The following is a 24947-nucleotide window of genomic DNA, read 5'->3' as shown; positions in this document are numbered from 1 at the left end:
AGAGACCTGAATTTTAATCCAGCCTCAGAATCTTAATAAGTGCCAGATCTGGGTCAGTCTTCCAGGCTGTCTGTCTTAGTTCCATCATTTGCAAAATAGGGATAATAGTAACTAACTCCTTGGGTTGTTGTGAGGATGAAATGAAATAATAATATTTGCAAAGTGTTTTTGCATATCTTAAAAACTGTGTAAATGCTCACTATTAGCTATTGTTTTTATTATTACTTCTGTGTGCTTCTTTCCTCATGTTCAATCAATAATGATTTTGTCAAAAGGTAAAGAATAAAAAATTGAAATGATGTTGAGACATCTTTAGAGAATGAAATCATCTCTAACCTTGGAGTTAGTTATGATTTTATCTCTTTCATTTCCTTCATCCTTTTCCTCCCCCTTCCTTCCTTTTTGGCTCCCTTAAATATACAGACCTCCTCCTGGAGCAGAACATTCCACACTCTCTCACTCTCCGCCCTTTCCATCTCCTGCTTGAGACATGGAAATCGGATCGTTTGTGGCAGCAGTGGCTACCAATGCTGCTCCTGTCTGGCTTCTAGCTCTCCACAGACCTGCTAATCAGTGCCAGGTTTCCTCCATTTGGTCCCACTGCCAAAGAAACAATGGAGTTTGGAGAAGTCTGTCTGGGAGATCACTTGTCCCTTCTCAGCAAAGCACATGAAGCCACTGTGTGCAGTTCTTCAAAAAGTACAACCTTCCATTAACTCCTCTCTTTCCACTAACTCCAGATAAACATCTGTGCCTCAACCCACCCAAAGAAAGTCTGCCTTGATATCAAGGGGGGCCAGCAGGGTGTGTCACAGGTATGCCATGGAGGACCCAGGATTTGTGCAGATGGGGTAGGGGGTCAGGTGAGAATCACATTCCCCCCTTTCTTCTAATCCTCTTTTTGGAGAACACTTTCAGCTGCCATTTTAATGGAAACATGGAATTTGAGTTGCCACCTACTATTATACAAACCTGCTCAAAAGGGACAGGCACACAGAATAAGAGTTGCTATCGAGATGGAGGATGCATTTAGTGAAGCCAAGACTAAGCCATTAAAGCCACAGTGTTTCTTCATAATCAGATCTTTCTGAAGTAAAAGCCATTCTGCAGTATATTCCTCCTTCAAGGTACATACACATATATGTGCATGGATGCACATATGTCCACATATATATTGCTAAGGAAAATAATCAACATTTCAAATACTCTCACATACATTTCAATATTTACATACATGTATTCAATAAGATCTTATTTAATTTTCACTAACTGGAGATCTGAAATACTATCTCCTTTTAATTTGAAAATGTTCACGGATCTTAGCCTAAATGCCTATTGCTTTAAGCACTGCATTCCTAAGGAAAAGAACAGAGTTCCAGACAATCCTGCAATCCTAGTAGTTTTATTTATAGCATTTTGTTTCCTGAGGAAAGACAGGAAAACTAAGTCACTGACTTTCCCTTTCTTTTGTCTGGCTCCTCCTCCGTCAGCAATCTGGGATTGCCTTTGGTGGAAAAAGGAAGAGGGGGGCTGGTACAGAGCCCTAAAGGGGCTGGATTTGGAATCTCCTTCCAGGTACCCCAGAGCAAATTGTCAGATCAGAAGGAGAAATTATGTCATTCTTCCAAAGGAATGAATTAAAAAGTGCTTCCTCCTGTGACTGATTGACAGAAAAAGGGGTATATATAAAGGAGGGAGCTGCTGCCTAAAAGCCAGTAAGAGAAATTCTAACCTCAGCAGAGTGCATACTGAACACTTGAGAAGTTTTGGAGTAGGCTTTTCAAAAGGATTTCAGCTTTCATTCTTTCTTGGTTCAAATTGGAGCATCATTTCTCATTGGAGTTCTTTTTCTTAAAGATCAGGTAAGTGAAAATTTTAAATTCCCAATTTCCTTGTACAGTTATTTTGATGAGAATTATTATAAATTGCTTAAAGGAAAATGAGAGAACATTGTATTGTATAGACAGGTAATCTTTGCTGTGTATACCTAGCCCTGTGTAAGTAGTTGTTATTTCTCTGGATCAAAAAAATGCTTTTCTACCATATTACAAGATATTTATTTTTAAAGTTTTACTATAATGTTATTTTATGAGCTGGCATATTTCTTAAGTTTTTGAATCATTTTCTCCCTTCCTTTCTTTTCTTATACCTTCCTGTGAACTGTGTGCATTCTTGAAGATTCCATAGTTTATATTTATGACAAATTTTACTTGCTAAGTTTATTTATGAAGGAGGGGGACCATTAAGATGCAGTTAGAAATATTTACTGCATTTTGACAACTTCAAATTTCATTGAAACTTTTGCAAAACCTTGGAGAGGTGACACTGCTGCTAACTTGGAACATACTTAACTAATGAGAAAAGGGTTTTCAATATTATTTTTTCCCAAATGAGTAACCTCATTAAAACTCTATGAAAACATACACTTCCTCTCATAGATTACATTGTATATAGATATAGTCATTTCCCAAAAAGATTAGGGGAAGTTTCTGTTCATGTGTTTATGCAGTACAACAAATAGAAAGTTGTATTTGGCTGCCAAGTAGACATGGAATCATTTTTTTTTGAGGTATATTCAAATGACTTTGTGTAGGGGGTATATAAATGCATCTTAGCCATTATTTTTGCCTGCATTGACTATTAAAGTACTTCCAAAATGGGGGAAATTTTATTTTTATTTTAGGAATTTTTAAAAATCATGGTTTAGTATCTTTGATATTGAGATTAATTTGCAAAATATAAACATAGGCATACAATTTGAATTACTTTAGGGTGAGAGAACTAACTTTTAAGACTAATGGATAGATATTTCACAACTCAATAACTCTCATACCTCTACTAAATGTTTTTTGGTCATTTGAAAGAAAATATTTATTTACTCCCCCTATGTCCTACTTTCCTTTTGATATGAGGTATAATTTCATTATTAACACCATTTTAATGATTATATAATCATAATCAAATAATTTTAATTCCATTGAGTAAAGGTACTGCCATAAGTTAGTGGAAGAGCTAGGACTTTTGACCTGGTAGTCATAGGATTTCCCTTCCTCTTGTTCAGTGGTTGTCTCCCATGGCACTGGGAGAAAGCACTAACTCTGCAGTGACAAGATCTGGGTTCATATCCCATGTCTGATGCTAAAATTTGGGTAAAATATTTAATGTCTAAAGGCTAAGTTTCTACATCTATAAAAGGAATAGGTTGGATAGGATTGGGTCTTTGAGGTCCCTTTCAACTCTGGAATTATAATCTCAGGGATAGTTCACCGAGACATCCTTGCCAGAATCAGGAATTCTATCCTGAAATGGAGGTTGTGGTTTTAAATAAGGGAGAAAATGAAGAACATTGAGGCGGCACATACATGACAGTGAACATCTGGCTGAGCAACAAAAAATGTAGTAAAGAAATTCCAGATGTTTGGTCTGTGCCACCTAATCAGCATTTGAAAAGAGTTGGCTACATGAATGAATTTTATAATCTAATTCTGGACTTATAACAGTGTATAGAAATAGCTTTAGGCATTTAGGTTAGAAAAAAGTCCTTTAAATCATAAAATACATTCCTTGTCATCTTATGGGATTTCAAGTAAGTTATTTCTTAAAGTCATCGACCTTTTGGTTTATGTCTCTTGAGAATCTCCCTAAATCTGTTGAAACTAAGTCCTTTCAATATTATCAGTATTGTGATAGAATGGATTTTATGTTGCCACCTTCATTTAAAATGTAATGACATTTAGAGATATTGAAGGTCTTGTCCTAGGTCATGCACATTAGTAGTAGAACTGGAATAATCTCCAGATACCTCTAGTCAAGGTAATAGTTAGCAACAGGCATGGTAGTAGTAAATAAACCACTAATATTAGACTTGGGAAGACCCAAGTTAAAATCCAGTCTCAGATACTAGTTGTGTGACTGCGGGCAAGTCATTTAATCATTGCTTTCCTCAGTTTACCCAAATATAAAATGGGGATAATGATGGCATCTACCTCCCAGGGTTGTTGTGAAAATCAAATGTTTGTGCTTGGCAAAAGGTAGTCATTATTTAAATTCAATTGTTATTACTGTTGTTGTTGGTCAGTAGACTTTCTCTTTGATACTGCAGTCCTTGGTTAGATCTCATCAGCATGGGCACTCTGGTCATTGGTTCATGTCACTGCTTGTATATATTTTCCCATCCTATGTAATTCTTGTCCATCTTCTGTAGAAGGTATAGTCCTTTTCTCTTATAGAAGAGTTTCTCAAACCCCTTTCTCCAGGGTTTTAATATCTCATGGATATCAATACCATGACTAGGCTATTTATTTGCAATCCATTGCTCTTAATATGTGGCAGATCCACTCTTCTTTATCTAGTTGTACATAACTTTGGTGACTATGTGACTTTGGACAAGTCATTTATCCTCTCAGTTTCCTTATTTGTACAATGAAGAGGCTGAACTAGGTAGTCTAAATAATACCTTCAAGCTCTAGACCTATGATCCAGTGATCTGGTGTTATTTATGTTCTTTCTATTTCCACCAATTCAATATTCCCAAGAACAAAATTTGCAAAGGGAAAACATAACTAGAGTAAGAATGGTCTATGTGAAATGTTTAAAAATGGAACCTGCATTTTATGCAGAGAGAATACATTCTATTCAATCATGCTAAACAAAATATGTATATAATCTGCCATAAATGATATTTGACCTAAGGGAAGCTTCCTTACATAGACACCAACATTTCTCTTTAGATCACTTTTTCCAAATTGACATTTCATTGTTTGAAAGCACTTTGGCCTTGGAGTCTGTAGTATCTGGAATTATTTCTTGATGATAACTCCATGACCTTAGGAAAATTATTTAATATTTCTGAACCTTATCTTTCTAATCTATGTAATGGAATAATTACTGGTGTTTCTTAACCCATAGGTTGTAGGATTTGTGAAGGAAGCACTTAGGTAAAGAACTTTGTGAACAGAAACTGCTAACATCATTTTAACTAACAGCAATCAACTTAAATTCAAGATTACCACAGTGTCTATCACTCAATTTCCCACATGACAATATATATCTGTTTTCACTTAAATATGAATTTTTTAAATGGTTAAGTGACTAAGGATCCCCATGTATGCTTAAAGTCAGTTTTTTTTTTCTTCCTCTTGGTTTATCCATAGGTGTGATGCTACAGGGAGGTAGGATGCTCTGGTGGCTGGTCCTCTTGGCTCTCTGGGTATTCTCCAGTGCCCAAGGTATGTACTAACTAAACACAGCAAATCTTAATATTTAACCCAGATAAAAATTGAGAGCTGGCCCAAAGAAGTATTGTCTTTCAGAATAACTTACCCAACTTAAATGTATAGCTAAAAAGGCAGGAGTAGTAATTTCTCTGGTAGTTTTAGGTACTCTGGATTAAAATATGATGTCACAATATCAACCTTTCTTGTCAATAAATTTAGTCAATGACTAGGTTGTTAATTAAAAGAAAAAGACTAAATGTTTATCCTCATTGGCTATAAACTAAAATTTAATTATTTCCCCCAAACACTTAGGGCCCCCACTATAGGCTACAATAAAGAAAACAATTGGCCGTTGCTAAATAAACTCATTTAAGCAAATTAATTCAAAATGCTCTTTTTAAAAATTGTCTATATTAAGGAAAGAATATAAATTTACTATCTTCTTTCTGCATAGATCAGTTTTAAAGCAGTGTTGTTAAAACAATCTAAATTTATATCTGGGATGGAAAGAAACAGAATAGAATAGAGAAACTAGAATTTAACTTTTTGAATAAACAAGAGAATGATTTCATTAAATGTTTATGAAGTCTTCGTAACTGATATGGTGATAATAGAAAGTGTGTATCTCTATATATTTATTTCCTAAAGTCCATTTTTTCATTGGTTAAAACATTTGTTATTTACCATTAACTTTTGTAGATGGTGATGCAGAAGATGATACTTCCTTTGACCTATTTGAAATCAGTAACATAAACAGAAGAACAGTTGGTGCCAAGCAATTCCGAGGGCCTGACCCTACTAGTCCAGCATATCGCTTTATTAGATTTGATCACATTCCCCCAGTGAAAGCTGAGATCCTGAAGAAGATGATAAAGATGATGAGGCAAAATGAGGGCTTCTTCCTCACTGCCACTCTAAAGCAGGACAAACATTCACGGGGTACACTCCTGGCTTTGGAAGGTCCAGGAAACTCTCAACGGCAGTTTGAGATTATATCCAATGGCCGGGCCAACACTCTTGACCTGATTTACTCAGGAGATAAGGGCCAGAATGTGATTTCTTTAGAGGATGTGGATCTGGCTGATTCCCATTGGAAAAATATCACTGTGCAACTGACAGGGGAGACCTATGGCCTCTATGTGGGCTGTGACCTCATTGACAGTTTCATTCTGGAGGAGCCCTTCTTTGAGCAGCTGAAGGCTGAGAATAGCAAGATGTATGTGGCCAAAGGCTCCATCCGAGAAAATCATTTCAGGGTATGTATGTATGGAATTTCTTAGGGTGAGAAGTCAACTTGGATAGGGATGAAAAAGGAAAATGGAAATCTTTTAAAACATTGGTTTTGTTTAACCTCACCAATAGGACATCTTTAGACTGTTATCAAGGTAAGATGGAGAGGATACATTCCTGAATCAGATAGGAAAAGTCTGACAATATGTATTCCCACATTCCATTGAATATTACTCTCTTCAATTGCATGTGTATATTCCCTACAAAGCTCCTTTCCTAGAGGTCAATCTGCTCTCAATTCCCACATATGAATTATGATTTTTTAGTTCTGAAAAATCAGTTCCTTTCAGATTCTGTTTGATAATGCAAGGTTATTTTCATTATTTTCTATAGTCACATTTGCATACTTGATTTGTTGATTTTGTTATTGTTTTCCCTGCTTTTTAAGAGTTAGAGTAAAAGATCAGCTACCCATGTCAAGAAAAAGACTAATTTGTGAGAATTTATTTCAATGCAGATGCTTTCTCATTTAATTCAGGATGAGTACCTTTCAGTAGAAGTACTCATAACTTACAGTCGAATTTCAATGCCAATATTTTCTTCCAGTAGTTTTACACTTGGAAATATGAATATGATAAAGCTTAGTTAATGATTTAAAAACATTCAATTCTTTTATTTTGGTGTTGCATTATTATTCTTTTTTTAAACAATCTAGCTACATTTGATCAGTTGGATTCAGAGTTGGATGGATGACTCACCTCTGGTTCATTTTGTTATTGGAGCCTCATATTTTATTCCTTTAGGATGCAGCTTTCATAGACCTGTAGGCTATGATTCAATGGCAAATTGTACCATTGGTAATCTCTGGAACTTTTAGCATAACACAAGGCAACTTACACACTAAGGAGTTTTAAGACAAGGATAGCATTTTTTCCCTTGAATGTCATTTTTTCAAATATTTTTTCCTATTTTTAAATTAATATCATTCCAGGTCTTTTTTTGTGGAAGACTTTCCTTTCCTGAGCTAGAATTTTTTCTATGCCAAGCCCTTGTTTTTCAAGGGTTTATAACTAGATAAAAAAAAAAAAAAGCATTTGATAGTGAGGGTAGGGAGGTCCTAAGTTTCATTGGAAGTGGTACAACAAAAACACAAAGGATACTGGGCCAACTGTTGATAGGAAAGAATGGGGATCTCATGCACTCTCTATTCTCCTCTACTGGCCCTCAAGCTTACCCTTCATCTCTTTTCTTGGATCTATAATCTTCTTAATTCTCACAGGATGCCTATGAAGGTCAAAGAAGAGGGAAAATGGACTGCTGTGGCAGAAGCAGCCCTTCCCTCCAAGAAAAAGTGCTATTCATGCCAGTCTCTATAGCAAAAACCTGGCTACCTCACCCTTTGTAGATTTCCAAAGGTACGACCAATAATGTGATTTCATGAGGATACACCCTGAGGATAATTACTTATCCAATGACAAAATTTACAGTTGTAAATTATGAAAGAAAATCATTTTCATTTTACCTTGATCATTTCAAAATGTTTTTCCCTTTGTTTTTATTTTCCTTTCTTATTATAGGGTTTCCTTCAAGATGTCCGTTTAGTTTTTGAAACTTCTGTGGAAGATGTTCTCATCAAAAGAGGATGTCAGCGAAGCCAAACAGGTAGAGATATTTTACTTCATTTCATTCCATCGTTCATATTTCTCAAATTTTTAGCTAAATGTATCTCTGGAGAATTCATTTAAAACTACTGAATACATTACATTTCATATATCTTAGATAAAGTAATAGTCAATTGCAAATGTTGACAGATAGCAATGATAAATTACCAGAAGTCCTAATTTTGAATGGGTTTTGTATGGTGCAAAAAATCTTTTCCATCTTAAATTTTTTTTCAAGCCAAACATCACTAGTATTTAAAATAGTTTTGAGCATATGCTACTTATAGAATCTGGTTCTGTTAAAAAGTTAAATGAATATAATCTTCAAGAAGAAACTTGTAGGAATTGCATTCCTCCCAGATTTAAAATCTTTCTTTTATCATATCTAGCCAGTGGTAATATAACCAAATCATGATGATCCATGTGATCTGCAGAAAGGGATAGCATGGACTTCCAGTCAAAATTCAAACATGCTCATCTTAATCAAAACACCACATCACTATCATCTCCAAGTCAAGGACAATTTAAATCAGTGCTTCATGAAACCAAATCATGGGAATATACAAATTGGGCTTTTTTATGCTGCAAAATGACAGCCACCAAGAGACCTTCAGCTATGAGGCTGCTCAAAATGAAATTCATCAACTCATTCAATAAAAAAAATCAGAGGACTTACTATCAACACAGCAAAGTACTAGATGTCATACCCCCTTACAGCTCTATGGGAAAGGCTTTAGATGCCGATCTCTACTGTAGTGACCTCCAAATTTGTCCTTAATAATGTATGAGGAACAGAAGGCATTGCTTGAGGTGTTGTAGTGGTAGAGGGTCCAATCCTAGTTAGATTTTGTAAAATATAAAGGTGAAGCTAATATTTTAAATCTTTATTTTCTATTTTAAATTCAATACTGTGCATTGGTCCCAAGGCAGAAGAGTGGTAAGGGCTAGGCATTGAGGATTAAGTCCCTTGTCCTGGGTCACACAGCTTGGAAGAAGGAAGTGTCAGAGGCCAGATTTGAACTCAGGATGTTCTGTCTTTGGGGCCTTGCTCTCAGTCCACTGAGTCACCTAACCATCCACTAGTGAAACTAATTTAACTCCAAAGAAAAGAGGTTTAAGGGGTATTAGTTATAGTTCAAGCCTGACTTGAAGGAACCATTAGGAAACTATTTCATTTCCAGGGTATGTGAACACACTTGCTTAAATTGGGATCTCTCTCTCTCTCTCTCTCTCTCTCTCTCTCTCTCTCTCTCTCTCTCTCTCTCTCTCTCTCCATCCACCCATCCATCCATCCATCCATCTAATTGACATACCTTGGAATCAACTTTTTATTTTGCCATGGAAAAATGTTTCCCTCATTCATTATAATTAACAACAACAAAATAAGCACAAAGGAATTCTATCTTTTTTTTGTATCTTTGAGTTAATTAAATAACAATGAAGATATGCTCTATGGTAGAGAATCATTTAGAAGAGCCTGACTCCCAAATTCTTGATACACATGTATGGGTTTTTTTATAACAATTTTTGAGTTATTAGAAGATAACTACTAATGACCTTTGAATTTTTGGTTTTGATAACAATATCAGTGATATTTATCTTCCCATTTTCCCCCTATTACCTTAAGAATCAGTTTTTCAATTGCCTCAAAATTGTATTGCTTCCATCATGATTCCTGATCTCATATTTATTTTTTTCTAGCTGACCTTATCATCATGATCGTATTTAGTATCTCTTCTCCTCATATGGAATATTTGGGATTGAGATGTTAGAGGCTAAAAGTACTAAAGAAACAATAGTAATTTAATTTGGTTGTGTGCTTTTTTAGTACCTTCTATTCTGTTTTTTGCCTCCACTACAATTTAAGAAACTCCTCATAAGACAGAGAGCAATTTTTCTTTTTCTTTACCTTGGCCAAAGATTTTATTACTTAGAGGGCCAGGGTATTAACCATGAGTCTTTGTGAACTTCCCTAAGATGTTTCCTAGACAGCAGATTCAGTGCATTGCTATGATTATACTTGAAATCTTTTCAACATATTAGAATCTTAAAGATTCTAAGTTCTTTACTGGAATAGCCTTCAAGAATCCATGATTACCTTCTTGCCACAATGAGGTTTGATTAAACAAGTCATACAGAGAGAATTAAAAAAAAAACTTTTACCTTCCATTTTAGAATCAATACCATTATTGGTTCCAAGGCAGAAGAGTGCTAAAGGCTAGGTAATTGGGGTTAAATTACTTATATGGGATCACATAGCCAGAATGTATCTAAGGCCAAATTTGAAACCAGAACCTTCCATTTCCAGGCCTGGCTCTCTACCTACCTGGCTGCTCTAAATAATAATAATTTAATTTGATAACTCCAACTGTGTTTTGTGAGTTACTAATGTCTAGGCTTTCTTGTACTCTTCTTAGATGTAGCTCTGTGACAGTATATTTTGACACAAATCATCTTCTATCAATTTGCCATAAGTGCATACTTTCTTAAAAATGTTATAAAAACAGAACTATCTTGAAAAGAGCATTTGAGAAACTGAGATAAGATTAGAGGGAAGAAACCAATAGTATTTATTTTACCTGACCCTCAGGAGTATTCTTTTCTTAATCATAAGACTAGGCATTTCTAAATAATGAAATTATGAACACATAGAGATTTTTCATTTTCACCTAGGCTAGCAATCATGTTGAAGAATAAAGAATTAGGGTTAGTTTTATTAAAGATCATCTTGCTTGAGGTTGATTGTCCCTAAACTGGTTCATGACTGTGACCAGGTGGTTTAAAAGAAAAAGATAAAACTCTCTTGGTTGTTTTAAGAGCAATTCTTCTTGGAGCTAGGTGGATGAAACACATCATTTCCTTCTTGGTTCTGTGATTAATTATTCTTCATAAATAATGTCCAAGGTAAGTGTCATAGAATAGCATAACTATGGAATCCTGGATTTGAAAGATGCCCTAAAAAGCCACTATTTCAACCTCAGCTGGAATTATGAGTCCCCAAAATAACAGCATTAAATTGTTACCAAAACTAGTTTTTGAATATTTGTGCAAAGTAAGCATATCTCTAATAACTCAGTGAAAATAAAAACAACCACACATTTCCTATGGAGTCAATGTATAAACTTTGTATATACTTGGTTTAGGTAGATCTTAGGGTTGCTTTTAGCTTGTAGTATTTGGAGTGAAAGAACAGAGTAAGACAGTTGGAGAAGTGGAATGATTCAGTCGAAAAAACAAAACAAAACAATGTTGAATTGAGAGTCAAAGGAGGAAGCTTTATTTCCTGGTTCTCCCATTCAGTATCTGTATGGATGTGGTATATTACTTGAGCTTTCTGAATCTTGGTTTCTCTATTTGTAAAATACATCTCTAAGTTATCTTTCAGTTCTAAATCTATGATCCTATGAGTTGGGATGGATTGTGGGGTGAACAAATATGGGGTGGACTATATATTGATAAATGTAAAGTTCATGCGAATTCTAATTTTTTTTAGACCTGGAAGTTTTTTTTTTTTAAAGTTTCTTCCAAGGTTCTTATAGGTGACTATTTCTAGACCTGTGAATATTTTATGTGCATGTGCATGTGTATATATATATATATATATATATATTATACATACATAAATGCACATACACATATCATGATGATAGGTAGATAGAACACAGAGCCTGGAGTCAGGGAGATCTGGGTGTTGATTGATTCTGAGCAAGTCACTTAATGCTTTTTGCCTCAGTTTCCTTATCTGTAACCTGAGCTGGAGAAGGAAATGGCAAAACATTTTAGTATCTTTTCCAAGAAAACCTCAATGGGGACGTGAAGAGTTTGAGATGACTGAAATGACAGAATGACAACATATATCATGACATTGATTCAAATACATTATCTTTAATAAGACAATATGATATATACACATTATATATATATGTATACATTGCTTATATGGTTATATACATATATTGCTTATATTTGTAGCTATCCTTCTATCTGATTCTGTCCCTCACTCTGTCTCTTTATGTATGTACATATATATATATATATATGTATTTGTGTATATAGGTAGATCTATAGAATCATATTTGTAATTTAATTGATGTCATAACTCACAACCTGAGAAGAAAATGTCTCCAATGATGCAGGTCATACCTGATCTTCATCTTATAGTCTGGGGGTATTGCCTTCAGTATTGAGAACTTAAGTTGAACTCAGATCTTTCTGGTTCCAAAGCTATACTTTTCTCTATTATGCCATGCTATTTCTTTCCAAATATGTCAAAATTTGGTAAAAACCTGGAATTCTCTCCTTTAAAACTCTAACATGCCATTCTCTGGGACATGAACACTCTATTACCCTGGGCTTTGAACAAAAGAGTCCCTAAAATTTTAACATGTGGTCCCCTGGGACTCTAACACCATATCTATGAGGACTCTGGAAAGTAGTGGAAAAAACAATGGTCTTCAAGTTAGAAACTATCAAATACTCATTGGCTTCATCATATGTCAGTCATTTTACTTTCTACGACAGTATAAAATAGATCTATAAAATAAATGGTTAGATTAGGTAATCTCAAATTCCATTTTAGCTTTGGATTTATCCCTCCCTCCATAATATATGTATATAGTATGTATATACCTATAATAACATATCCTATAATAATGTAATATATATGTCTACATACATGCATGCATACCCACACACACGATTGACATCAGGAGAGTAACTATTACAACCACAATTTCAGGGAGCTGGTGATGCTAAGGAAATGTATTATTTAATGTGAAGAAACAGAGCTGTAACTAGGTGTGGTCCTCAGGGCTAGGACAGACAACCTAAACACCTACAAGCATTATTGAGGTCTATTTGCTCCCTCTGGCATATACACCTTCATCTTGCATGCTATCCTTAGCAATTTCTAGTTTTCCAGCTAGTTGTAGCTCTGAGGTTCAGAAGAGGACATTGATAATTAACAAAAATGCTGACATTTAAACATATAATCAGAAGGATATGTATTTACTAGATCGTGCCTGTTTCTAAAACATTGGATAGTGACTCATTTATATCAAAACTATTTCCCTGACAAGTAATTGAAGCTCTTCATCTCATATCTGACATGATCTCAAACTTCTGTGACTCACCCGCAATCTGGAGCTTAGAGTCAGATCTCTTCCTGTGAAAGATGGCAAATAGCTTTGCAGAAGCTTAGAGAAATTCAAGGTCAACTGATGATTTATTGCCCTAAGAGGATGCCCTCCAGGCAATGACTTACTCATCCTGTATAAAAAGCCAGCCATGTGTGTCTCTATGCAACTCAAATGACTTAGGAGAAGCAATTGCTAAATTTTCAGCATGACCACTTATACTTTGGAAACTGGCAAATATTCCAAAACAGAGCTTGATTATTTGTCCTATTTATTGTCTGGGCTTAAGAAAGTGAAAGGAAAAATGTGAATAATGCACATTTGACTTAAAAGTGTGTGGTGTATACATTATTTTTGGGAGGAGAGTCCAATATTAAACTTTTACTAGCATGCTGCTGCCTAGTTATCCAAAAACTGAGACAAGCCCAATGCCTGAGTTTCTATAAATTATTTTAGAGAAAATAGATCTTTGAATTTTGAAAGATGAAATGTATGCTTTCTTTCTTCCTCATGAAAGAGATTTGTGAAAGCATGGAAAGTTTCATATTTATGAAGATGGGATCAGTTTTTCTATATGAGCTTTTAAAGGCATTCATCTTATTGATCCTTTTTGAAAAGGGCTAAAAGGAGAGTAGGGAGTAAATGCTTATTTCATAAGGTAGTATGGCATTCCCTCTTGTGATAACAGATCTTAAATTTGCTCTTGAAAGTTGAAATATGAAAGTAACCATCTCCATTGTGCTCTGTGCAAAGGCATGTTAAAGGTGAATGATTCCACATTATTGAAGCAACTTTAAGATAGCCAGTAGCAGATACAGAGAATAGAATAGTTTTAACATCACTATCTTGGGCCAAGAGGAAAGAACATGGAAGAAATTCAGCACGATTTCTTTTATTTAATAATTGTTAACTGTAAAATTAGATACATTGGATCTGAGAATGCCACTGTAGAATCTGAATTGCTTAGTCAGTATGATTATTACTATTATTTATTTTTAAACTCAACTTCTGTCTTAAAACCATAACTAAGTATTGGTTCTATGGCAGAAGAATGGTAATGTCTAGGCAAGAGGGGACAAGTGACTTGCCCAGGGTCACACAGCTATGAAGTGTCCACTGAGTCACCTTGGTATCCCCTATTGCTATTATTAAGAAGAAAAAAGCACTTATTCAACACTTACTATATGTCAGACACTGTGCTAAGTATTTTATATTATCTAATTTGCTCCTCACAACAACTCTGGGAAATAGGTACTATCATTCCTATTTTATAATTAAGGAATCATTGTTATTATGTCTGAAACTGGATTTGAATATAGGTCTTCCTGATTCCCTAGTATTTCATCCACTGTTCTACTTGGCTGCCTCATAATAACAATAATAAAAATCATAACATTGAAAAAAATTAACTGGAAATTGTCTTACCTTATTTAATTAGATAGAGATTCATTACAAAATGTATAATTTAAAACCCACAAATCTGTTTTTTTTAAATAAATAAGCCAGTTGAACACATAAAAGTCCAGAGATTGGAGTTCCTAGTCATCATTTAGTTGCAAGTGACCCACAAGGAGCTGGATTGATATTTAGGAAGATGAGGTGCTTCTCTCAATATTATGATTTAAGGGGTACTGAAAAGGTTCATCTGCTCCAAATCTTTTCAGACTATTTGAAGCTCACAATTCATTCCTTTGGGTGAAGATATTGCCTCTCTAGGCATGCTCATTTTAAATGCAGATAACTGGGAGGAGCAACACAAGTATTGATTAATCAGAAATATTTTAGTCTGAATCATTTTATAAGAGCTAAATTCCTCTTTGACTGAAAACTAGATGAAAGAGCAGAACCCAGAGGGAGTAGGAGAGGTTTTGGCAGTGGGGGAAAAAGAAAAATTATTTTGAAATAGGAAAAAGCTTAGGGTAATATGGATGCGAATATGATGTTCTGGGTACTTAGGTGCACCATATGATTTTGCTCACTGTGGATGAAGTGGTTGGATGAAGGACAAACTTAACTTAGTTGTTAGCTTTTGTCAAAGGAAGTCCTTGTCCTATAGACTGCTTTTTTTTAGTCCCAGAAAGCATATCACTTTCTTTAGCTCTTTGTCCATTCCATTAGAATGAAGGAGAGTTTGAAGGAATGATCTGCTACATTTCTGTCCATAAACAGATGTGAGGCAGATTGCTTTATCCCAAGCCAACAATCTAGTTTCTAGTTGATTTTGTCAGCAGGTGCCATGTTTCAAGAAACAAAATACTTATTCTCATAGCCTACTGGCCAACCACAGTGGATTCAAATAGCTTTCAATATTTGATTCACTGAGGGGTGCCAGTAGGACAAGCCAAGTCTCAGACCATATATTCAAATACAAGTATCTGCCTAATTTTCCAGGTTAGCACTGAATATATGACCTAGTAGGACTATAATGTGGAGGACAGAGGGATTAAGATGAGGACATTAGCCCCAATGCAAATGCCCACTCAACAAAACACATTTGAAAGGGAGAAGCATGTTACTTTGCTAAGAAGGAACACTTTCCTAATGTTCATAGGAAGAAGTGCAGTTAGCCCAAAAAGTCTGGCTAAGTCATCTTGGCATTTATGGAATGCTTTATAAAATGGAAAAGAGAGAGCTCTGATAAGAGACAATATTGGAATGGAAACTGCCTGATAAGTCTAAATGGAAAAGCACTAATGAACAGAGAGGGGTTCAATAGTTTTGTGGGAAGAGCCTTGGAATATAAGAAACCTGAGTTCAAATACTAACTCTCACATTTACTGGTTGTATTACCATCAAGATATTCAACCTCTCTAAGCATCAGCTTTCTCATTTTTAAATAGGAATAAAAATACTTATGGTACCAACATATATAGTACCTAGTCTTTTATGAGGCAAAAATGGGATATACATATAAAATGATAGAAATGTCAATGATCTTTTATTTATATCTTTATATTCCTACATTAGTTTATTTTATACCTGTAGAAGGACCAAATTCTTTTTTCTTGCATCCCTTATAAACTCACTTTCAATAGGACATCATACTACTCAAATTACTCAAAGGCTTTAGAATATACAAGAATGCTTATTCTGGTGAACAATATACCCCAAGTCTGAGAATATATCTGCATCTGAGAATTATTTTTTATTGATCCATTTGGAACCACTGAAACTTCTATAATTATTCTGTATAGAAATAGATACTTCAATTTCTAAGCACAAATATAAACCAAGAAAGTATTGACCATAAATGGCTGTAGCATCTTAATCTTTACTAATGTCTATCTGGTGCTTTATGGTTACAGAGCACTCTCTCTGTCTCTTTGTCTCTCCCTCTCTCCCTCTTCCAACCTACCTACCTCTATCTATCTATCTATCTATCTATCTATCTATCTATCTATCTATCTATCTTCTGTCTGTTGGTCCATCCACTTGTCTGTCTGTCTGCTTTTCTGTGTATCTACACATACACATATATTTATATATGTATACATTCCAATATGAAGTGGAGAAAGCAGGGTAGCTATTATTACCTCCATTTGACAGTTGAGGAAACAGATCCAGAAATAATACACTTACTTGAGACAATACAAATGAATTAAAAAGAAAAAGAAAAAACAGAGAGGTCTAAATCCCCAACAGAAATCCTACGACTTCTATATGAAGTTGTTGTTGTTTTGTTTTGTTTTGTGACCTTTCTTATTTCCATGTCAGCCAGGATGCATTTCAAATACTACATATTATACTATGCTACAGAGTCCAGTAGTAATATGTGTTTCCTTTTAAAAAGCCACAAATAAAGTTAAATTGAAATAAAATGAAGATGATAAAAATGTTTATAATAGGAATTCAGAGTCAACAGAAAAGCACAGTGTCAAGTATCTAGCACCGTACCTTGCATATAGAAGACTTGAGAAATATTTGTTTAATTGAATGATTTTTTTAATAGAGAGAAATGGATTAAAACTGAAAAGGGCTCTGGAGATGGATGGGGATCATATGTTAAACATTAACTGTTGTAGTTTTAGAATTGAATACTAAGTATAATTAAGGCATGTAAAGATGAGATAGTACATATAAATATTATTTGAAAAGTAACCTAGTGTACTGGAATAGAGGGTTAGGGTTGGTTTCAAGAATGAAAAAGTGAATGAAGAAACATTTATTAAGTGTTTACTATTTGTTCGGCACTGTGTGAAGTTTGCTGAGGATTGAGAATATACAAGCAAATATAATTCCTGCTTTCAAGGAGTTTATATTCTAATGGAAGAGGCAACACATAAGAATGGCAATCAGAAGGGGCATTTTGGTTCAGAACTTTAGAGGAATTGTGAATGGGAAGACCTGACACATACTATCTGAGACCTCAGGCAAGCAACTTAACATTTAAGTGCCTTAGGCAACATTCAGACTTTAAAGTACAGATGAGTTATTAATCTTTATTAGTGGAGGAATGAAATCACATGTGGTTTAGACCAAAGAAGATGTAATCATCTCAGTGAGGCAACAACGTAGTGTTCAAAGGTTGGTCTGCCTTTGTTGTTTAGGCTATAAACAAGAACTGATCCTTTTGGGAGCCATTAAAATTAATATATGAGGGGGAAGCTGGGTGGCTCAGTCAATTGAAAACCAGTCCTAAAAGATGGGAGGTCCTGAGTTCAAATTTGGCCTCAGACACTTCCTATCTGTGTGACCCTGGACAAATCACTTAACCCCCATTGCCTAGCCCTTACCATACTTCTCCCTTGGAACCAATATGTATTATTGAATATAAGATGGAAGGTAAGGGTTTAAAAAAATTTAATATGTGATTCTAATCTGGGCCCTCCTAGAGATATATAGCTTCTAACAATAGCCAACTTATCAAATTCAAGGCCAGAACTATTTTATGGGTTCTGGATACCTTCACTGAATATCATATATTCAGTTTTCACTCCAGGACTATGAACCCAAAGAGGACAATCTTATCTGTGGGAAAGATAAAGGCAAGAGAAAGTTATAATTAGAATTAAAATGGAAACCTGGAAACTACTAGGAATAAGTAATTCACTTGAAGAATTAAGGAGAGGAACTATTTTTTTTTAACTCTTACCTTCCATCTTAGAATCAATACTGTGTACTGACTCCAAGGCAGAAGAGTGGTAAGGTCTAGGCAATGGGGGTCAAATGACTTGCACAAGATCACACAGGTAGAAACTCTGCTTTTAACAAGTGGAGGAGGAGGCAGTAGTGAATATGCTTTGTTTCAAGAAATTGATGCTAAGGCAATCAATTAATAAAGACTTGTTAAATTCCTCTTTTGTGTCAGACTTTGACCTATTCTAACCAATATGGATATAAAGACACCATTATGTAGTCCCTGTCCCAAAGGGCTTACATTCTATGAGGGGAGGTAGAATGTGTGTGTGTGTGTGTGTGTGTGTGTGTGTGTGTGTGTGTGTGTGTGTGTAAAGGTTTACTGAGAAATGTGAGATGTTATCAAAAAAGGAAGGACCTGTGGAGTAAAGTGAAAGTTTCTTGAATGTGAGAGAAACCTGAAATGAATTAGCTGAAGGAGTTATAAGGAAGAATATTTGGTGATAGGAGAGACAGGCAGTTGAGATGATGAGTCAACAGCTGGACAGGAGTGTATGCAGTGATATTTTGGAGTTGGAATTGGGAAGAAGAGGAATTCAGAATCAGGGAAAGAATAGGAGAAAACCATGTCAGTGTCAGTGTCAGTGTCAGTGCTATACATGATGCTTCTTTATGAAGTTGAAAATGTAAATTTCTGAGGGTACTGAATATTTTCTCTTCATAAATGAAAACTTTCCTTTGCAGTGGACTGTTTTCTAAGTGCTAAGTCAAATTTTGTGGAATCAAAGTGGACTCTCTTGTGAAAAAAGAAAAGTTGTAATTAGAAACAGTTGATTTTCAACTCTTCTGGTTGCCATGCATGTAATTTAGCATTGAACTACTCCAAAAACAGATGCCACTCAACTCCACCTCTGTGGCTGGCATATAATTCCCCAAACAAGCTATAATCAGAGGTCCAGTGTTGCAACTTTTCCTTGTTATTTTCTCCTACAGCTGAAATGAACACCATCAATGAAAGCACAGAGATCCTCCGTCTTAGCTCAACAGAATATGTTGGTCCCAATACAGAGAAAAATGCAGAAGTCTGTGAGCGCTCCTGTGAAGAGTTGGGCAGCATGATCAATGAAATATCAGGACTGCGAAGCCTGGTCAATACCCTTACAGAACGCTTAACTAAAGTGGTAAGTTCACCTATGATTAACCTGGAGTAACGAAACATGGAACTATTTGGTTCAGTGTAAAGACCATTGATTCTGGAGTCAGAAGATCTGAGTCAAATCTTCCCTCTTTTGTTTATTTCCTGTGAGATTTTGGGTAAGACATTTATTATCCCTGGGTCTGAGGTTTCTTCTCTGTAAAATGAGGGAGTTTGATTTCAATGGTCTACGAGGTAAATGTCAATCTCTAGATCCTATGATCTTTGATAATAGAAGGATATTTCCTTAAGCTTGATTGAAGGATGACATATATGACTGAATATATACCTATTGATTCTTTTTGTGGGACAGGGAAATCTGGTCACAAGGTCATATCCATTGAGAAATATTTTCCTTAGAAATTCTAAATGGAATATCTGACAGATAGTTGTTTAAAGACTTTGGAGTTTTGTTTGTTTGAGTGCCTTTTGATGTATGAGTCCATTGACAAGAGAATGGAACATGAATAAGGAATGCAAGTTTTCTAATTGTTTTATGTCTAGTTTGCCCATTTTAAAGAATATGTAGTATTTGTAGATGTGTCAACCTTTCTTGACTTATGGCTGGTTGTCAGGGACCTGGATTGGACTATAGAAAGTGAAAAAAAAGTGTTATTGAAGAACAATTATATGGGGAAGAAATATTGTCTTTAAAACTCAAAGGATATAGATTTAATGAAAACATAATGAATACCTGTAACAAGTTTACTTCTGCATGGTATTGGGGACCAAGATATTAATAGAAATATAATAATGGTGAGCAAGAACAGAGTCAGGTTATTCAGTCACATTTGGGGAAAAAACAAAGGAAGAGAAACATCTATGATTGTTCTGTAGCTATGGAGGAGATTCTATTGGGGCTAAAGAGATGGTGAATGTTCAGATTCTAAATCAGAATTATACAGGACTATCTTTGAGACAAACATTAATACTTCTTGCCATATTTCTTTAGAATTAGCAAGTTCAGAAGTGCTCAGAAGGAGAATTAAGAGGAGGAGAGGAAAGAGAGGAAGTAGGACAAGGAGGAGGACAAGGAGGAGAAGAAGAAAGAGAAGGAGAGGGAAGAGAAGGCAGAGGAAGAGAAGTAAGAGAAGAAGAAGAAGAACAAGAACAAGAAAAACAAGAAGGAATAGTGGTAGTAGTAGTAGAAGCAAAAATTGTTACAGTGGTCATAGTTTTAAGTATCCACATATCTTTGTTGATTTTCTTCAACTGATTACTTATCTTTATTAGCCTAGAATTATCTAACACAAAGTCGAATGGGCTTGATGTATTATGTTTCTAATTAATAACAATAACAGCTAGGTTACAGTGATTTAAGTTCTATAAAGTTTAACTTCATATACATTATCATATCATTTGAACTTACTTGAAGAAAGAAATAGTTAACCAGAAATCAGAATGTTATCATTAAGTTTCCTTAATTCTGACTGGGAATTGAGCCTTGAATTTCACTTGTGCATTTTTGGGGGGGTGTCTTTAATTTCTAGACAAATGACAATCAAGTTCTCTGGGAACTCGTTGGTGTCCCTCTAAAGGTGAGGAACCAGACAGCATGTTGGCAGGATGGTCGTTTCTTTCAAGATAATGAGACCTGGGTGGTGGACAGCTGTACTAAATGTACTTGCAAGGTAAGAATGTGGATGCATAACTACCTTCCTATCCTTTTCTAACATGTAGGATACATGCTCATTCCTTGAAAAATTAAAATGTAGTTATTGCTTAAGAAAATACACTGTCTAATAAATCATCCCATGTTGCAATATATAGGAATAAGAATTCCTATAATAGGAATGTAAGAATTGGTCAGAATCTAACACCCTTACTTTACAGACATAGATGGGTTAAATGATCTTTCCAAAAGTAAATGGACAAGAACCTAGTCCATTGGAATCATGATTTTGTACAACTTTGTTTACAAGTTCTTTCTCATCACTAAAGCTAAGCATAAATTTTTGGGAAAGCCAAGACCTGGGTTTGTTAACAATGCATATATAAATGATTTAGCCCCTTAGCCTTCTCATTCAACTTTGCTTGTTTTTCACTGTTTTGGATATTCATGCCACTTTTTATAACCCCCGTTTCCTAACAAAATGTGTGGTAACTCACTGCTGTTTCTTTTTGGATCAGTGAGGAAAGTCAGAAGATAAAGTGAACAACAACAACATAAAAAGATCTCTTGCTTCTTGCTGCCTGTAATTTTTAGTCAGAAGGGCAGGCATTAATTAACTTTTATATCTTTCCTTTTTATCAATGATTAGTAGCCCTTCCTTCTTTCCTCCCTCCTTCCCTCCCTCCCTCTCTTCCTTCCTAGATGTGGTTCTTTTGTTTGTGTTTATTAAGTGGTTTAACAACAGAAATTTTTGAAATGACTTCCTTTGTAGAAATTTAAAACTGTTTGCCACCAAATCACCTGCCCAGCAGTGGCTTGTGCCAATCCCATCTTTGTTGAAGGTGAATGCTGTCCTTCCTGTTCTCCTTGTAAGTATCTCCTTCTCCAAGTGGGAAAAATTGATTTTATGCAAATTAGAAAACCTAGTGGTACAATGGACTGATATCTGACTTGGAATCAAGAAGCCTTGAGTTCAGTTTGATCTCAGATACTTATTAGCTATGTGACCCTTGACAAACCCCTTAACCTCTCCCTCAAGCTTGTAATCTGTAAAATGAAATAAAATAAGTATTTATTAATTACCTATTATGCACCAGGAATTGTGTTAAGCACTTTAGGAATATGCTCTTATTTTGTTCTCATAACAAATCTACAATAGTTACTTTTATTATCTCCATTTTTAATTGGAGATACTACTATCTCTCAGGGTTGCTGTGAAGAATGAGATAATATTTATTTGTCATTATTTGTAAAGTGTTTTGAAAACCTTAAACCACTATATAAATTCTAGGTATTACTACTATTACTACTACTATTATTATTATTACTACTACTACTAGTTTTATTAGTTTATGGATGTAATTGAGGGAAGAAAAGTGATAGTGAATGCTAATAAATAAGGAAAAAAATCAGTCTCTAGAGACGGAATTTGTGCTTTAAAAAAAGAAATAGAGTATTATTTTCATTTAGATGCTTTGACGACCTCTAAAGTTAAAAAATAATAATTTTTGATCCATATACATACATATATATATATATATATAATAAATTTAATAATCATTCCAGCTCAGATATTTATGTGGCCATTGCTATTCATCACAAAATGCTATCATCAGAATTGTCCCCGTGAGTCATGATTTGTAACTCTTGTCAAATTCCAAAGAGTAAATGATCCCACTGAAATTTAACAAGTGTCTCTTGTAAGCTTGTATGAGCTGGCATCATCTCACCTCTGAGTCTAAACAATGATTTTTGTTTAGTTTAATTCTCAACATTTTAAAAAAGCACCTTTTAAAAATGTAAGGCAATATATAATTTTTGTGCTCGAGTGACCGATCAATCCATGAAAGCGAGGTCTGGACGTTAGGACATTTTATTTTTCTTGCTCTCCCAGTCAATGACAACGAAGAAGGCTGGTCCCCATGGGCTGAATGGACAGAATGCTCTGTCACATGTGGTTCAGGAACACAACAGAGAGGACGCTCGTGTGATGTCACTAGTAACACATGCCTGGGACCCTCTATCCAGACAAGAATGTGCAGTCTTGGCAAATGTGACAACCGAAGTAAGTGGTGGAGGGTTCTGTTCTTGGAAGGTGCCTGTTTCCTTTAGTACTGTTACCCTAAATGTCAGCAACTCAAGCTATTTGCTTTTTATACTTGCTCTTTTGCTTTAGACTCTTTTTGTTATAGAAATGACATTCCATAGTTTCCAATTGCTTACTGTAGGGACCCTCAATGCTGCTTAGAAACCTTTTCCAGCTTAACATTAACACAGAATGTTAGAAATGGAAATTTAAGCTATTCCTTATTCTAGTTTTCGTTAATGTTTCACTTCCTTCCTTGGTTTCAACTTTGAAATATCACTCAGTTAACAAAGCAAACATCTGGTATGGGGTTAAGTCCTCTGGGTGAACCGTAGTTATTTTCTTCCTTATTTAAACAACATAGGATAGTAATCTCCTTTTGCTATGTTCCTACATCTGTTAGTACGGCAAGATGGTGGCTGGAGTCATTGGTCCCCTTGGTCTTCCTGCTCTGTAACCTGTGGATTGGGGAACATCACTCGTATCCGTCTCTGCAATTCTCCTGTCCCACAGCTGGGAGGAAAGAATTGTAAAGGAAGTGGACGTGAGACAAAAGAATGCGAAAAGGCCCCTTGTCCAAGTAAGTCTGTACTTACATATCCATGAACATCATCATCCTGCTACCCCAGCTTGAATAAAATAAGCACCAGAAACATTTTCATTGAAATAGAGAATGTTGTACAACCATCTTGGCATGGTCTGTTTTTGGAACTTGGCCTTTGGGAGTGATGCCAATTGCCTGGGCTTAACAGAGACCTTGTATATTTTATTTTTGACTTCCCTGATGTTTAGCAAAGACTTTAGTATCAAATTAAAACAAAGCAATAAAATTTCCCTCAAACTCTAAAGGCAATTACAGTACTAATATCTTGAAAGAATAGATGGCTTAGTTATAAAATTATAAAAAATATTCTCCTCCTCCTCCATTATATTATGAGGGATGAGTGTTATAAAGGGGAGAGTAACTCTGAATAGATTTGCCCAACCTCAATAAAATTATAAAATATGAAGTTCAAATAAAATAGCTAAAACAGGACATTTTTATTTTCATTATAGAGGAATTATTTCTTTACCAAATGTCTTGTTGCGGTCTTTCTTTAAATGACCAATTCCCTTAGTGGTCTGATTCATATGTAACATTTTAGAAAAATGAACCTGTGTTGTATATTGAACAAGTTACTAGATCTGAAATTAGAAGACCTGAGTTCAAATCCTGCCTCTGTTACTAACCTGTTTGACTGTGGGCAAATCACCTCATAGATCTGTGAGGGAGGGCTTAGATTTCTTATCTTGAAAATAGGCTAGATGTAAAATGGACTGCTTGATCTCTCAAGGACCTTCTAGCTCTACCTTTAAGATCCTTTGAGTATATATATAAAATGTGAACTAAATTGTTAATAAATTGATAATAAAAAGTAAATAAATTGGTAAAATCCTTATAAAATTATTTTTTCTATAAATTTAAAAGTAATCTTCTGAAATTCTACTGACTTGAAAACTTCTTACATTTTGCTTCAATGTCATGGAATCTTTTAGCTGACAAGGTCTCCAAATTGATCCTCTACCAATTATCTTACTAAAGATTATCCCAGGCAGCTAGATGGTACAGTGGTTAGAGTATTGGTCCTGGAGTTAAGATCTAAGTTCAAAGCAGGTCTCAGACCCTTACTAGCTGTGTGACCCTGGGCAAGTCATTTATCCCTCTTTGCCTCAGTTTCCTCATCTATAAAATGAGC

At 35.1% G+C, this 24947-nt stretch overlaps 1 protein-coding gene across 1 annotated transcript in view; it reads left to right on the top strand.

The window, feature by feature from the left end:
- Positions 1 to 1578: 1578 nt before the first annotated feature.
- The window catches only part of THBS2 (thrombospondin 2), a 47529-nt gene continuing 24160 nt past the window's right edge, over positions 1579 to 24947 (top strand). The window contains exons 1-9 of the mRNA XM_007484919.3: positions 1579 to 1862; positions 5154 to 5228; positions 5916 to 6472; positions 8024 to 8108; positions 19312 to 19499; positions 21004 to 21144; positions 21898 to 21994; positions 23020 to 23190; positions 23615 to 23791. Of these exons, the coding sequence (XP_007484981.1) occupies positions 5159 to 5228; positions 5916 to 6472; positions 8024 to 8108; positions 19312 to 19499; positions 21004 to 21144; positions 21898 to 21994; positions 23020 to 23190; positions 23615 to 23791 (1486 nt within the window). The 5' untranslated portion in view covers positions 1579 to 1862; positions 5154 to 5158. The remainder of the gene's footprint in view (positions 1863 to 5153; positions 5229 to 5915; positions 6473 to 8023; positions 8109 to 19311; positions 19500 to 21003; positions 21145 to 21897; positions 21995 to 23019; positions 23191 to 23614; positions 23792 to 24947) is intronic.

The sequence above is a fragment of the Monodelphis domestica genome, chromosome 2 (assembly GCF_027887165.1).
Source record: "Monodelphis domestica isolate mMonDom1 chromosome 2, mMonDom1.pri, whole genome shotgun sequence".
Lineage (NCBI taxonomy): Eukaryota > Metazoa > Chordata > Mammalia > Didelphimorphia > Didelphidae > Monodelphis > Monodelphis domestica.
This window is presented reverse-complemented; position numbering and strand designations above follow the sequence as displayed.